Source organism: Canis lupus, chromosome 17, assembly GCF_011100685.1.
Source record: "Canis lupus familiaris isolate Mischka breed German Shepherd chromosome 17, alternate assembly UU_Cfam_GSD_1.0, whole genome shotgun sequence".
NCBI lineage: Eukaryota > Metazoa > Chordata > Mammalia > Carnivora > Canidae > Canis > Canis lupus.
The window spans coordinates 25,450,044-25,467,172 of NC_049238.1; the positions used below are offsets into that span (position 1 = coordinate 25,450,044).

The following is a 17,129-nucleotide window of genomic DNA, read 5'->3' on the forward strand; positions in this document are numbered from 1 at the left end:
ATAAAATGGGAAGAGTTCCTATATATTATATATCTTCAAGTTAGTAAACCTTCAAGCAAAGCTTAAGTATAAAAGCTTTCATAGATAAAAAAAAATTTTTTGGCATACCTGGAGGTTACCCTATTGTAAAAAAACAAATATGGCTTCATTCAGCATCCATTTATGAAGTCTTTATTCTGGACCAGGTAAAGTGCCAAGGTATAATTAAATTTATTCAGTAATTCAGCACATATTTATTGGGTGATTACCATGTTCTAGGCACTTAGGATATAAACAAGGATCTTTCCTTTATAGAATTTTTATTCCAGTAGGGGGGGAACTTGACAGTAGGGAGTAAACATAAAAAATAAATAAGTGGGCAGCCCAGGTGGCTCAGTGGTTTAGTGCCGCCTTGAGCCCAGGGCCTGATCCTGGAGACCCGGGATTGAGTCCCAAGTTGGGCTCCCTGCATGGAGCCTGCTTCTCCCTCTACCTGTGCCTCTGACTCTCTCTCTCTCTCTCTCTCTCATAAATAAATAAAATACTTTAAAAAATAATAAATATATAAGTTATATAGTATGTTGGAAGGTGATAAATATATGAAGAAAAAAAAAAGTAAAACGTAGTAATGGGGATTAGGAGTGGATGGGAGGTGGTTTGGGCTTTTAGTTTTAAATAGGATGGTCAGGAGGCACCTGGGTGGCTCAGTGGTTGAGTACCTGCCTTTGGCTCAGTTCATGATCCAGGGTTTCTGGGACCGAGTCCTGCATTGGACTCCCCAAATGGAGCCTGCTTCTCCCTTTGTCTCTGCCTCTCTCTCTTTGTCTCTCATGAATAAATAAATAAAATCTGATAGATAAATACATAGATAGATGGTCAGATATGCCTCTGAAAAAATGACTTGAGTTAGCTATGCAGGTATCTAGGAGAAGAGTGGTCCAGAGAGAATTAAAAGTTGGTATAAATCTCCTAGGAAAACGTAAGTGGTGTGTTTGAGAAGCAATGAGACCAGTGTGCCCCAGCAAGGAGAGTATAGTAGAGATGCAGTCAGAGAACTAATAGGACAGAGGGGGTTCATCCAATACATAGGGTCGTATCAGCCACCATGAAGACTTGAGCTTTTACCACCTGAAATGGGGAGCAGTTATAAGGATTTTAAAGAAAGGAATGACATAATCTGACTTAAATTTTATTTTAAATTTTTTTGCAGATTTATTTTAGAGAGCACAAGTGAGGGGAGGAGAGGCAAAGGGAGAATGAGAAAAACAGACTCCTCACTGAGCATAAAGCCCCACTGGGGTTCAGTCCCACAACCCTGAGATCATGACCTGAGCCAAAATCAAGAGTCGACCACCCGACTGACTGAGCCGCCCAGGTGCTCCTGAGTTAAATTTTAAAAAGATCTCATTGCTGATAGACTCCAAGGATAGAGCCAGGGAAAGCAAGTAGGACCATTATGGAATTTCAGTAAGCCTGGAGAAAAATGATGAGAGGCTTGGACCAGGATGATATGAAGAGAAATTGTAACAAGTGGTTGGATTCTGACTATATATGGTTATATTTGAAAGTTGATCAAACAGATTTACTGATAGATTGGATATAATGTTCCTCTCTTAAGGTAGTCAGGATATAGGGGGGATGCAGACACATAAATAGATGAATCTTTATCACTGCAGGATGGAGATACACAAATATTTTGTAGGGGTGGGAAAATAAGTGTCTGAGAAATATTCCTGGAAGAAGTGAAACAAAGGGGAGGTTAAAAAAAAGATAAAGCTTTATTTTATTTTATTTTTAAATATTTTATTTATTTATTCATGAGAGACAGAGAGAGAGGCAGAGACACAGGCAGAGGGAGAAGCAGGATTCATGCAGGGAGCCTGATGTGGGACTCGAACCTGGGTCTCCAGGGTCAGGCCCTGGGCTGAAGGCGGTGCTAAACTGCTGAGCCACTCGGGCTGCCCAAAAAAAGATAAAGCTTTAAAGAATGTTTGGGGAAAAAAGACATTTCAAGAAGTAACAACATGAACAAGGACTCTGTAAGAAATAGCATGGCAGGTAGGGAAAGGTGCTGGTGGAGAAGTGAATTTGGGATTGCTCGGTATGTATAAGAGAGGTAGGCAGATCATGGAGGGCCTTAATGTTATATAAAGAGGCTTGAATATTGATCTCTGGGCAAGGGGAAGCTGCTAAAGAGTTATGTGGTAAGATTTTCCTTTTAGGCTGTGTTGTGTAGGGATTACATGTGAGGGGATCAAGAAGCAAGATTATGGTTTTATTTTAAATCATTAATGAATCTACACAACCTTTAATGATTCCAAAAGGAAGCATTAAACTAAATTTACTTTCTTTAACAAAAATTATTTGGAGCAGGTTCACATTAGCAGTAACTACAATTGTGTTATATGTATATTTTCACACATGTAAATCTAAACCCTACGTACCAAAAAAGCCACATCTGTGGCTTTTTATTCCTGGTTATTATCAAAACCAAGGATTTAATTTGTGTACTTTTACTATGTAATGAATGTTTATATGATCTTTTTCTTACATTTCATTGAAGATAATGTTAATTGATAAAGAAGATACTTACAAATCAGGTTTTTTTCTAATTTGTCTATTACCAACATAAATGGTTTCTTTCTCAGTAGAGTGAAGAGTAGTATCATTCAGAAAAATCAGATGACCTATCTCTTAACTAACAACAACAAAAAGCTCCAAGGTGTATTGTATCAGCCAGTTCTAGGATACAAAAGCTGTTCAGTACTTTGTGCTTTGTGCAGAAAGGGTAGCTGCTATTTAACCTGTCCCAAAGGCATGTGCGGTTGTACCATAAACCTAGCATGGCGCCTGCTTGTCTGACTTTAGAAATGAAAGTTTAGAAGAGTTAGTATATATGTGCCATATTTTTGCGTGTATTCACTGACTTCCTAGTACCAAAGAAAATCAGTATGACAACTTGGAGTACTGCAACAAAATAAATATGGTAAAAACTTGGCCCCTATTATGAATAGGGGCACAGAATAGATACTCTATATATATTATTTTGTTTAATCCTTAAGACCCTTGGAAAGCTGAGGCTAAAGTAAGTTCATACTAGAAAGTGGTGAAGCAGGATGTTAATCAAGTAGCAGTATGAATGACTCGAACAGGAAAAGAGAGTGCAGCAGTGATGTAGGGGCAAACAGCTCAAACTGCTACTCTCTTGGGCTTCAGGTGCTAGACCTTAGAGACCTGGATCTTGAGAGGATTTGTTGTAATTTAAAGCAAGGATAGAGTTGAAATAATCCTTTTAAATCTTTGATTAATTTTAGAAATAGGTAACAAAGGGACATGCTACAACATTTTTAAAGTGTGAGAAGTTATCTGTCTGGGTACCTGGGTGGCTCAGTGGCTGAGCGTCTGCCTTTGGCTCAGGGCATGATCCCAGAATCCTGGGACTGAGTCCCACATCCGGTTCCCTGCAGGGAGCCTGCTTCTCCCTGTGCTTGTGTTTCTGCCTCTCTCCATGTGTCTTAAATAAATAAATAAATAAATAAATAAATAAATAAATAAATTCCTTTTAAAAAAAGAAAGAAAAGAGAAGTTATCCATCCCATACTATGTCCCAGCCACTCATTTCCCCTCCCCAGAGGCAGTTGCTGTGACATTTCTGAGTCCTTTTTAGAGATAATCTTCATGTATACAAGCATGAATGGGTGTGTGTATTTAAATAAGTGGTAGTATACTGTACACTGTTCTGCAGCATGCTTATTCCCTTTTGCTCTGTTGCCTTTATTATTTTTTTTTTGCTTGACATATATTAACATGTAGCCGAATATGGCATTTCTTAGACATTCCTTATAGTTTCCCTCTGTCATTTTTAAGTGCTGTTTTCTTTTCCTGAAATGTCCCTTCTTTTTGTCTTTTCAAATCCTAGCCAACTCACAGCCCACGTTTTCTGTAAAGCCTTTTTAACTTTCTTTTGTGCTAATCTTTAAAATCTATACATATTTGTGTTGTAAGTTGCCAACCATATGCAATAAGTATCTGGATGATAAAAACCACATTCATTTTTTTTTTTGTTTTTGTTTCCATGTTCTCCGTACATAATGATGTGGATATATTAGATACTTAGAAAATATTTGCTGGGGATAGTAGTAATATGAAACTACCTCAGGTTACCAAACCTGAATAAGCATATATATTTTTTTAAAGATTTTATTTATTTATTCATGAGAGACACAGAGAGAGAGGCACAGACACAGGCAGAAGGAGAAGCAGGCTCCATTCCATGCAGGGAGCCTGACATGGGACTCGATCCCGGGCCCCAGGACCACACCCTGGGCTGATGGCGGTGCTAAACCGCTGAGCCCCCCGGGCTGCCCAGCATATTTTGAACATAGCCAATCAATTGTGAATTCTGTTGCTATTTTAACGTATTAGTTTTTACTAATTATTTTTAAAGAAAATTTTATATAAATACCAAAACCCTTCATCTTCTAACACCTTGAATTATTTTTTATTTTCACATGGACATCTTATTTTTTCATTATGTATGTTTTCTTTTTGTTTATTTTGTTCTTTTCTACCCCTCCCTCTGTTGCATAGAGAAGCTGCAACCAGTTTTGCAATTTTCCAAGTCACAAACGGATGTCTATAATGACAGTACTAACTTGACATGCCGAAACGGACATCTCCAGTCAGGTGGGTTTAGGTTAACTAACATGTAAAATAATAAAGCTTGCATGCAGATTAGAGTCCTGCATAACCTGATAATGTTGATTTGATTTTTTAATGGTAGATTTGGCTGACTTGTTTTCACAGGGCTATGTTGAAAAAAGTAAGTTGATACGCCATATCATTCATGGTGTATAAATATGTAACATATAACAATTCTCAACATGCTTTATTTGCTTATTTTGCAACCTTCCATTTTTGAGATTAAAAAATGTAAAGGTTCATTTTTCTAAATTATTAAAATATTCTTTTCTTTCTATTGTATTTTCAGCTTTTGCAGGGTTTTTTTGTTTGTTTGTTTGTTTTTTTTAATGTATACCTGTACCAAGTTCTCATGAGATAATGTGTTTTTAGGGCAGAAATTTTAATTTCTCTGTTATATATCAATTTTAATTGCACAGCAATTTTCATATATACTACATATGAATGTTTTATCATAGTACCTATTAGGAAAAATTTAAGGCTGAGTTCACATAGCGAGGGGTAACATTAGAATACTATTTCAATATATGTGCTACCAAAGTGAGCACACATTAGAATACTATTAATTTTCTATGGGTTAAATTTGTTTTCCATGAACTTTGGGAATCTTACAGAAGATTACATGCTTTTTTGTTTTGTTTGGATGGGGCAGGGGGAACCTTCATTTCCTAAGTTCTCTGACATCTTGGCTAGTTTTATTGGCGACTTTTTCAGCATTAGTTTTCTGTCCAGGGCTTAAATTTTCTTAAAGTAAATATTGTTTTGTTCATTTTGTAACAGAAAAACCTTAGTTTAGACCTTACAACAACTGCCTTCTTCATTCATATGTAATACAGAACTTTTAAAACTTTAATAGAGAAGAATTACAGTTAGTGGATTTCAATGGACTGGAGACAGTAAGTCATCAAATCTTCCCCTCTGGCTTTACCTCCCTCTTAAAGGAGTTCTCACTTTGGTTTAGTCTTCCAGTACAGAGCCCTATGTCACTGGCTATATTCCTTTTCCTATTTCTTCCTGAACATGATTTAAAACACTATTTCGAGTATAGAAGTAGTTTGCCTGTTTCTCTTAACACAGATGTGAAGAGCTGAGATTTGTTTAAGGAACTTTAAAAATATATAAGAATGTACCACATATAAATAATTCAGTTTACAAGATATAAATTTGAGATCTTAGTAATCCTACCAAGGTAAATAACAAAAATTTTCTAGCCCTGAAGAGCTGGTATGCCTTTCTTTTGTTATCTTGCTTCTCTTCCACTTCATTCCATATATGAGATCCCACGGTTTTGTTTTGCCATGCAAAACTTTATTTTCCTGGGATCTATATTAAAAAAAAATCACCGTATCTTATTTTAAATACCTAGTAATCTGACTGTTCTATTCTATTTTCTTGTTGGGGGACATATTGACTGCACAGCTAATTTATGCAGCACTGGTAATTGATACCCATTGAGCCCTAGTCAATGAGCTGGCTCATTCAAGCCTATTTTACTGGTGTCACCCACTTCTGGAATATTCTGTGATATTTCATTTAGATGAGTTACTTCGTCTCTCTTAGGAAATAGTTATGCCGAAGTCCACTTACTACTTCAGTATCTTACCTACAATGTCTAGTTTTCAACCCAAAATTACTAGACATGTAAAAAAATAAGAAAGTATGACCATTACTCAAGAAAAGAATTAGTCAATAGAAACTGACTCTTGACTGGGCCCAGATGTTGATGTAGCAAAGACTTCAAAGCAGCTTTTATAAATATGTTCAAAGAATTGACATATGGCATCAGTTAACAAACCTGCAATTTTAGGACATAACATAAACTACACAATAAAAATAATGGAAATTCTAAAGTTGAAAAGTACAGTTGCTGAAATAAAAAATTTACTAGATAAGTTTACCAGCAGATTGGAAATGTCAAATGATTCAGTGACTCTGAACCTAGATCAATAGAAACTACTAAATCAGGTGACTCCTACTTTGTTAGAGAGCAGATTAGTAATTGCCTAGGTCGGGGCAATAAGGGATGGAGTGCAAATGAATATAAGAAAACTTGGCTACAATGGAAACATTTCATATCTTGATGTTAGTGGCTATTTGATCTTTAAATGCATCTTTATAAACTTATCAAATTATACATTTTAAATGGATATAATTTATTCATAGATTGTAACTTAAATGGTTGATGAAAAAATAAATACTGAAAGGCTTGTAAAGAAAAATAGTATTCTTCCTACCTCTTCCTAATTTCTTCCTGCCTTTACCCCTAGTCTGGCTTCTCATATAATGTCTCACTCTATTTTTTGTGTTCTACTATGTTTCTAGATAATATGCTTAGGTTGCTATTACTGATCGGTATACTATTTTGATGTGCATTGACTTCTTATTCAGTAAAAGAAGGTTTAATTTTTATACCAACATTACCCTTCATCTTCTGATATATAAATATCACTATTTTTAGTTATACTGAAAAATCAAATTTAACATTATTATGATTTAGTATTATATACCTAAAACTAAATAGTATATTCTAATTATGCTTCCTTTTTTGAGTTTTTCCTTCCCATAGATTCCTAATTTCTTTGTTTGCTTTTTTAACTAAAAGACCTTCTTTAGGGCAGCCCTGGTGGCTCAGTGGTTTAGTGCTGCCTTCAGCCCAGGGTGTGATCCTGGAGACCCGGGATCGAGTCCCATGTCGGGCTTCCTGCATGGAACCTGCTTTTCCCTCTGCCTGTGTCTCTGCCTCTCTCTCTCTCTCTCTCTCTCTCTCTCTCTCTCTGTGTCTCTCATGAATAAATAAATAAAATCTTCAAGAAAAAAAAGACCTGCTTTAGTAGTTCTTTCAATGAAAATTTGTAGATTGTAACCTTTCTTAGTCTTTCTATTGCCTGAAATATCCTTATTCTGATGTGACAGGTTACCAGGATATAAAATTGATAAAGGTTAACACTTTTTTCTTCCTATAGCATTTTGAACATAATCCATTGCCTACTGACCTTTCTTCTTTTTAATGAAAAGTCTCCTATCATTCTCATAGTTCCTTGTGGAATTTCCTATTCACTTAGTCTCAGGACTGTATATTTATTGTCTGAAGAAATTCTTTCCCACTTTCCTTTTTTTCCCTTAAAATGAATGATCTTTATCTTTAGCCTAGACAGATTTTGCTCTTTTTCATGTCTTTGCTTTTGCTTATTGTTATTCCCCTTTCTAGATTGCTTTCCTGCTTTTTGTCCTTTAGGGTTGCTATTCATTAGTTCCTTGAACATATGATTCAGAACTTTACATTTATTTATAGCAAAAAGCTCTTGATCACCTTGCTCTATTCTGAAGTCCTTTCCTTTGAATTTCATTAAAACACTTTAAGGGATTTGATAAACACAAAAATAAGGTTTTTGTCTTTTTTCTAGGCTATTGTAATTTGATTACTGATTTAACATTTGTCTTTACTGTAATCATTGTTATTAGTAACTGATGTTTGTTATGTAGTTTATAAAAATATTAGAAGCAATGAGATTTGAACATTTGAAATCCTGTAGTTTATGTAGAAGTGCAATACAGATAAGTCAGGTATACTTCTAGGTTTAATTGATGGTGTTTCATATGTTTATCTACATACATACAGCATGCAGAATACTTGGCATATTAAACACCACATCTTTATACCCCTTAAATTAAAAATGATTATTTCTAGAAACTCTTTTGGTGGGCACAGACTGTGGACTTTCATACTATTTTACAGTCTTAATTTGGAACCAAGGTAGTACAGTACTCCTCCACCCCATACAACATAACTCTAATCCTTTACTGCATTTTGTTTCTTGACAATATTTGGGAACTTCGTTTGGTAATCTTTTTATATCCTCTTCCTGTTCCCACAAATAAACATGTTTTTTCTTATTACAAATACATATTCCTTATAAGAAAATCAAAATAATACATCAGGAAAAGGAAAAACATAAATAACTATAGTCTTGTCTACCAAAGTGATAACCCTGATGAACATTTAAGTAGATATTCTAATTAATATCTTATTTTGAAATATTGCTAATGTAAAAAATAGTTTTGCAAATTTGAATCCATCTTTATTTTATATTATTTAGCCACAGTTTTCTAACCATGATGGTTTTACTTTTTCCTTGATAGAAAGTGGAGCTGTTCCAAAGAGAAAAGATCCCTTAACACACACTAGTAATTCACTGCCTCGTTCAAAAACAGTTATGAAGACTGGATCCACAGGTTTGTCAGGCCACCACAGAGCACCTAGTTGTAGTGGCTTATCCATGGTTTCTGGAGTGAGACAGGGACCTGGTCCTGTAACTGGAACTCATAAGGTATTTGGAGACAGTCACTTTTAATTGCTATGCTTTTGCAAATAGACAATTTTGAACACGATATGCTTGCTTGAGATTATTAGAAGTAATTTGTAATATCTTAGAGAATTGATAAGTTTCTAGAAAGTTGAATATAGTTTTCTTTTTTAAATCTGCAAAGAATTTGCTATTAAAATCAAATCTTATTTTAACTTCCTTGGACCTAATTAGGTATTTTGTTATAAGTTGCTTGTCTAATCTATTTTATATAATGCTGTATAGTTAATTTTAAATTTGTTATTTTAATTGTTTAATGTGTTTTATAACATTAAACATAGAGTTTTGTTCGAATCCTAACAATCAAAATTATATGACTGAATTGTCAGAGGCCCTTTTTATTTTATGGTACCTAAATCTCTCTGGATGAAATCCCCTATAAACCCACTTCATGCCAAATGTAGTTCTGTAGTGAATACATTTTACCTTGAAGTGGATATACAATTTTGGGGTTTTTTAATATCCTTTTTCCTATATTTAAAACTTTTAATTCTGTGAATTTTAAGGCCAATTTTAACTTACTTATGACAAGTGTTAATGTTAGGTTGTATTTTTACATTGCAATTTTGTGTCCTTTAAGAGTACGCCAAAAACAAATAGAACAAATAAGCCTTCTACCCCTACAACTGCTGCTCGTAAAAAGAAAGACTTGAAGAATTTTAGGAATGTGGACAGCAATCTTGCTAACCTTATAATGAACGAAATTGTGGACAAGTAAGTTTTTGCCATCTAAAGTGTTTTATTTAACAGTTTTTAGTTTTGAATTTATCTATACAATATATCATGAGTAAGATAGAGTATCTTCTCTAATGTACATAATTTTTATGGTGGTTTTTAGTTACTGTAAATGTAGAAAACTATGGTTTTACTAATTAAACTATAATTTCACAGTTAACATAAAAATAATTGTATTTCAAAAAAATAATTGTATTTCATTAAGTTTAAATTTTATATTATAATAACTGAATCATATTTTGTCATAGAGCTAACTGAAATTCTATTTCTTAGTGGAACAGCTGTTAAATTTGATGATATAGCTGGGCAAGAATTGGCAAAACAAGCCTTGCAAGAAATTGTTATTCTTCCTTCTCTGAGGCCTGAGGTAAACACTTTATATTACCATTTTCCTTTTTTTTTTTTATAAATTTTTTTAAATTTTTATTTATTTATGATAGTCACACAGAGAGAGAGAGAGAGAGAGAGGCAGAGACACAGGCAGAGGGAAAAGCAGGCTCTATGCACCGGGAGCCCGACGTGGGATTCGATGCCGGGTCTCCAGGATCGCGCCCTGGGCCAAAGGCAGGCGCTAAACCGCTGCGCCACCCAGGGATCCCCTATTACCATTTTCCTATAACATCATTCATTATTTTTTTTTCAGCATTCATTATTGAATCCATATTAGCAGTAATCTGTGAGTTACACTAGATAGAAATGATTAATGGATGTAACAGACTGGATGTTTTTAAAAAGAAAGAAATATTAGCAATTGATGCTGACTGGTTATTATAGGAGTGACTATATAGGTTCCTAATAACCAATCCATTTTTAACATTTAGAGAAAAAAGTAGGTAATAGAAAATAAGTTTTACATTAAGGTAAGAGAGATTTAAAATTATGAGCCAGAAATCATACTGGAGAAAAGGGAAGTTAGGATTAAATTAATAAGTTTAAGTTTGAAGAATTTTATCAAAGTATAGTTGAAATACAATGTTATAGGAGTTGCTGGTGTATAACATAATGATTTGACAATTCTGTACATTAAGTTATACTCACTATATGATAAGTATAGTTAACCATATGTCACCGTACAATATTACTGCAATATTATTATTTTTTTGATTATTTATTTATTTATTCATGAGAGAGAGAATGAGAGGCAGAGACACAGGCAGAGGGAGAAGCAGGCTCCATGCAGGGAGCCTGATGTGGGACTCAATCTTGGGTCTCCAGGATCACACCCTAGGCTGATGGCAGCGCTAAACCGCTGAGCCACCCGGGCTGCGCCTGTAATATTACTGACTATAGTTCCCATGTTGTACTTTTCATCCCCATGAATTATTATTTTGTAACTAGAGATTTGTATCTCTTAATTCCCTTCACCTATTTTGCTTGTCCCTTTAGCTCCCTCCCCTCTGGCAACCACCAGTTCTCTGTTTTTATGATTTTGTTTCCATTTTGTTTGTTCTGATCATAACAATAAAAACAACAAAATGGTAATTATGTGAGGAAAAGGATGTATTAACCTCATTGTGGTAAATATTTCACAATTTATTTGTGTGTCAAATTATATTGCACATGTTAAAATTACACAATGTTATATCTCAATAAAGCTGGAAATTTTTAAAAACCAAAAAATGCTGAGTAATTAGAAATGTGTCTTTGGCAAAAGAAAGACAAATAGATCAGTAGAACAGAATAGAGAGCCCAGAAATACAGAGACACAAGTATTATCAATTGAAAAAGGCACAAAAGCAATTTGATGGAGAAAGGATAGTATTTTCCACAAAACAACAACTAAACATCCATGTGAAAAAAAGTTCTAGACATATACTTTACACCTTTCACAAAAGTTAATTCAAAATTGGTCACAGACCTAGATGTAGAAGGCTAACTATAAAACTCCTAGAAGATAACATAGGAAAAAATCTAGGTGATCTTGGTTTGAGGATGGCTTATTAGATACAACACCAAAAACATGATCCTTGAAAGAAAAAGTTGTTAAGTTGAAATTCATGAAAATTAAACACTTTTCTGTGAAAGACATTTTTTTTTTTTAGATTTTATTATTCATGACAGACATAGAGAGAGAGGCAGAGACACAGGCAGAGGGAGAAGCAGAGACACAAGCAGAGGGAGAAGCAGGCTCCATGCAGGGAGCCCGATGTGGGACTCGATCCCAGGACTCCAGGATCACACCTTGGGCCAAAGGCAAGTGGCTAAACCGCTGAGCCACCCAGGGATCCCCTGTGAAAGACATTGTTAAGAGAATGAGAAGACAAACCACAGACAAGGAGAAAGTCTTTGCAAAACATTATTTGATATAGGACTGGTATTGAAAAATATACAAAGAACTTTTAAAACTTGAACAATAAAGAAGAAAAATGACCCAGGTAAAGTGTGGACAAAAAATATGAACAGACACTTTACCAAAGAAGATACACAGATGACAAATAAGCATTTGAAAAAATAGGGAAGCCTGGGTGGCTCGGTGGTTTGGTGCCTGTCTTCAGCCCAGAGCGTGATCCTGGAGATACGGGATCGAGTCCCACATCAGGCTCCCTGAATGGAGCCTGCTTCTCTCTCTGCTTGTGTCTCTGCCTCTCTGTGTCTCTCATGAATAAATAAATAAAAATAAAATCTTAAAAAAAAAGAATGCTCAACATCATTCATCATTAGGGAATTACATGTTAAACAACAGTAGGATTCCACCTCACATTTATTAAAATGGCTACAATCCAAAACACAGTACCAAATGCCGGTGTGGATGTGGAGCAATAGGGACTCTACTCATTACTGAAGGGAAGGCAAAATGGTACAGCTACTTTGGAAGACGGTATGACACTTTAATTTTTTTTTTAATTTTTTAAATTTTTATTTATTTATTTTTTTAATTTGAGAGAGAGAGTGCGCATGAGAGCAAGCATGAGCAGAGGGGGAGGGCAGAAGGAGAGGGGAAAGCAGACTCCCCACTGAGCGAAGAGCCTGACATGGGCCCCAGGATCATGACCTGAGCTGAAGGGAGATGCTTAACTGACTGAGCCATCCAGGTGCCCCAACACTTTTCTTAACAAGCAAGCACTTGGTTTTACCTCACTCCACTGAGGAATTTACCACACTTTGTCAGATCTCCCTCTGCAAAATTTTGTGTCTTCTGTTGTCTCCTTTCTTATTCTTTTAGAAGATTTATATTTTCTTTATTCATTTACTATTATTTTGGTGAGATTTCAAAGGAAGTAGAGAAGCATACCTATGTTTAGTATGTCTTTGTTTAGCTAATTTGCTTTCTTTTCTCAGTGAAATTTTTAAAAATTTTGTTTTCTTAATAATTATACCAATTTATTGATTACGTGCTCTCTTCAGAGCTCTGACAAGTTCTGTTTGGGAGGATGCTACAGAAAAATGGTGCTTTTTAGATAACAGTACTTAAAGTGTCTGGAAAAAAAGTCTCCAGAATTATAGTTGTGAACTAAAGTAAATGTTTTTAGTTGTTCACAGGGCTTAGAGCTCCTGCCAGAGGATTGTTACTCTTTGGTCCACCTGGAAATGGGAAAACAATGCTGGTAAGAATTCTTTTAAAATTTGAGAGTTCTATTTAGATAATTAGAAATAGTGATATGAAAAAAAGAAACTTTACATTGTCCCTGAATTATTTTTAGAATTTGCTTTTTACTCTAATATACTTGTTTTGTTTTTTAAGATTTGATTTACTCATTCATGAGAGACAGAGAGAGAGGCAGAGACATAGGCAGAGAGAAGCAGGCTCCATGCAGGAAGTCCGATGTAGGATTCAATCCCAGGACGCCAGGATCATGCCCTGAGCCAAAGGCAAATGCTCAACTATTGAGCTACTCAGGTGCCCCTTTTTTCAGTACATTGAAAACAATGTATTTTTGCCCAAATTTTTACTGGGATCTGGATACCTTTCTCCCGCATAACTATTCTAGAGGGGAAAAGTAAGCAGGAAAAGAGTTTAGCTGTTTCTCTCTCTCTCTCCAAACAGTTATCTTTCTATAATTAAGAAGAGACTTACACCCTTTTTGTAACCTCTCCTTATCCATTCTGCCTTAGAAAAAATAAAGAGAATTGAAAGAAGCATAGCTCTTCCTAGACCTTGTCCTCATTGCTGAGAAGGATACACATTGATTGCCATACGTCAGGAGCTGTGTCATATTTTATATTTTTGGAAATCTTTTCTGTTGTTTAAATTGATCAAATGCGGTTATCTTTTTAAAGGAAGATACTGAATATAATATTTGCCCTTGTGATTTTTAAGGCTAAAGCAGTAGCTGCAGAATCCAATGCAACCTTCTTTAATATAAGTGCTGCAAGTTTAACTTCAAAATATGTGAGTGTTCTTTTTCTAGTCATGTTTTATGTTACTGTCTAAGTGTTGCTAAGTATAAATGCTAATAACACTACACAAAAAATATTTTTGAGTTTTATATCTATTATTTAGATATGATGAAAATCACTCTTCAAAATAGAAAGTTAGGCTCATTTAAAGTTAGAATTGTGCTGTCAAATACTGTTGTAGTTTGCTGGGGCTGTGTGACAAAGTACAATAAACTGGCTGGCTTAAACAACAGAAATTTATTGTCTTAACAGTTTTGAAGGGTAGAAGTACAAGATCCGATATTGGCAGGGTTTTCATTTTTATAATGTAATTAAAAGTAACTGTAACAAGATACCTCTTTTCCTGGTTACATTTTATTTTCTCTGTGAAGTTTTATAAATAAAATTGTTATTAAAATAAGTGTACTGAGCATTATACACTGGAAAACACTACCTTGAAAGTTAGGGGCTAGGGATTCCAGCCTAACTTTTGGATATTGGACTAGCCTTAAGAAAATACTGCTTTTAGGCCTCACTTCATTTATAAAGTGTTGATGTTGTAAGAAGTGATCTCCTGCAGTTCCTTCCAGCTCTGTGAATATTTGTTTTAATGATTCTAAATCTGAGGCCATTTTTTTTAATGAAATTTTCAATTAAAAAAATAGATGCCAGCTAGAGGATGGAAGAGTTTTTACAGTAGATTAGCCCAAACCTCATGACCCTTTCATTAGTTGCTTTTAGTGTATAGAATGGTTTTAGTATTGTCTTAGCCCCTGGAATGTTTCAAGGGATGTTCATAGACCTCTTGGGCTACCTAGAAATATTTTTATACTTATTGACAATGATATTGTGAGAATGAATTTAAGTAAGTTTAGTTTAGGAGAGCACTTTCCAACTTACCTGGTTCTATAAATATACTCTGCAACTAAGGGCTTAATAAATATCTCTTTTTCTCCCAAAATATTCCACCTTCTCACTAGTTATACCCATAGTTGCTATTCCATTTTCAAGACTTAGGAATGCAGGGTTAAGCAGAATAGAGATATATTTAATTTTTTAAAGTACTTAACAGGCCAGATCCAGGTTTCAGCACCAAAAACATAAAGTACTTACCAGACTGTATTAAATACAAAATATTCTGATTTTTTTAAATTATGAGACAATTCAGTAACTCCCCTCTCCCAATTCCTTAAACCAAATCTTTGTTGCAAAGAAAGGAAATTAAATTCCTAGGTTCTAGACTTTAGATCATGAAATTTAAACAGATGGAATAATGCTGTATTGTATGTGTATTACAATATATAATATCTTGTTTCAGGTAGGAGAAGGAGAGAAATTGGTGAGAGCTCTTTTTGCTGTGGCTCGAGAACTTCAGCCTTCAATAATTTTTATAGGTAAGAATATGTTTTATAACTAAGTTAGTTGAATATTTATGAAATTTCCCCCTCCAAATTTGAGAGGTGTAATAGGAAAGATTATTCAAAAGGAAAAAGTTTTAATCTAAAAATGGCAAATTTACACACTATCTAATGAATTGAGTAGGACCCAGGATATTAATAACTTAAGTAGTAAACTAGATTAATCTCAAATGACTCATATAGCTTGGCTTTTAATTAAAGTTTTATCTTTGTATTTCCTTTAGATGAAGTTGATAGCCTTTTGTGTGAAAGAAGAGAAGGAGAGCATGATGCTAGTAGACGTCTAAAAACTGAATTTCTAATAGAATTTGATGGTGTAAGTATTGATTATGGTATTTCTAAGATGGTAGCATTTTAGTGTATATATTTTCCTAAATGACCTAGATTAGAAATACAGATATCTTTATTATGTATCTGTTATTACTTTATCTAAAAGTACTGAAAAAATTTTTGGCTTATAGGTACAATCTGCTGGAGATGACAGAGTGCTTGTAATGGGTGCAACTAATAGGCCACAAGAGCTTGATGAGGCTGTTCTCAGGTAGGGAGATTATGTAGAAACACATCAGTTTCAGATGTATTTACTCCTGTGTTCATCTCACATATCTATTTCCTTCACTCTTAATTTGAAGACTAAATTCATTATTTTGCTCCTGGTATCCATCCTTTGGCCTCTTGTCATCAACTGCAGTTTTGTTTTTTTTTTTTTAAGATTTTATTTATTCATTCATGAGAGACACAGAGAGAGAGAGAGAGTGAGAGAGAGAGAGAGGCAGAGACACAGGCAGAGGGAGAAGCAGGCTCCTTGCAGGGAACCTGATGCGGGACTCTAGCCTAGGCCTCCAGAATTATTCCCCAAGCCGAAAGCAGACACCCAGCCACTGAGCCACCCAGGCATCCCATTGTCACCAACTAAAGATTTTGAAGACAGAACCGACATACCACGAAAACAAGTTTACACTTTGTTGTTTCAGGAAAATTGCTTATTTCTTCTGATTAGGATTAAATTATTTTAAAACTCCAGAATTGATTCTTACTCTCTTTTCCTGGACTTCATGAGAAGTCAATAAAAGCAGGCAGGATTCATGGGAACTGTATTCTGTGTTCTTGTGTGATTGAACAAATTTATTCCCTTCCTACAGGGAGGACAGTTTGACTCAGCATAAAATTCTTCGGCCTCCCTTTCTTTTCCTGAGGAATTGATTACATTGCCCCATTGTTTCTAGGATTAAACGTTATAGTGTAAAAGTCTGAAGCCAGCCTGCTTTTATTCACATTTATGGATTAACTTGATTTTTTTTCTCCTTACTAGTTATATTTAACCACTAAAATCTAGTTATTTGAAATATGTTGATTTGTGTTTATTCTGGGATTTGGTGTTTGTTTAAATTGGTAGTTTGAAACCTCTTGTTTTAGGAAAGTAATTTTGAATATTATCTTGAATTTTTATTTTCCTGATTCATTCTTCTGTTTTTTTTTCTTTCACACACAGTTTATGTATTATGTTGCATCTTTTTGCCTTCCATATCTTTAATTTTCTTTCTAATCCTTTATAACTCTTAGGTCTTGTTTTGTTCCATTTTATTTGTTGTCTTTATTGGTTATTGGGTTTGTG

The 17,129-nt window shown here is 34.7% G+C and overlaps 1 protein-coding gene across 4 annotated transcripts in view; it reads left to right on the forward strand.

The window, feature by feature from the left end:
- Positions 1 to 17,129, forward strand: part of SPAST (spastin) — a 54,843-nt gene that overhangs the window by 23,280 nt on the left and 14,434 nt on the right. For 2 of the 4 annotated variants that reach the window (XM_038561208.1, XM_038561209.1), the window contains exons 4-12: positions 4,570 to 4,665; positions 8,821 to 9,008; positions 9,625 to 9,758; positions 10,053 to 10,146; positions 13,250 to 13,324; positions 14,038 to 14,109; positions 15,415 to 15,490; positions 15,739 to 15,830; positions 15,976 to 16,055. In XM_038561208.1, the coding sequence (XP_038417136.1) occupies positions 4,570 to 4,665; positions 8,821 to 9,008; positions 9,625 to 9,758; positions 10,053 to 10,146; positions 13,250 to 13,324; positions 14,038 to 14,109; positions 15,415 to 15,490; positions 15,739 to 15,830; positions 15,976 to 16,055 (907 nt within the window). The remainder of the gene's footprint in view (positions 1 to 4,569; positions 4,666 to 8,820; positions 9,009 to 9,624; positions 9,759 to 10,052; positions 10,147 to 13,249; positions 13,325 to 14,037; positions 14,110 to 15,414; positions 15,491 to 15,738; positions 15,831 to 15,975; positions 16,056 to 17,129) is intronic. The other 2 variants (XM_038561210.1, XM_038561211.1) reach the window with 1 other exon arrangement.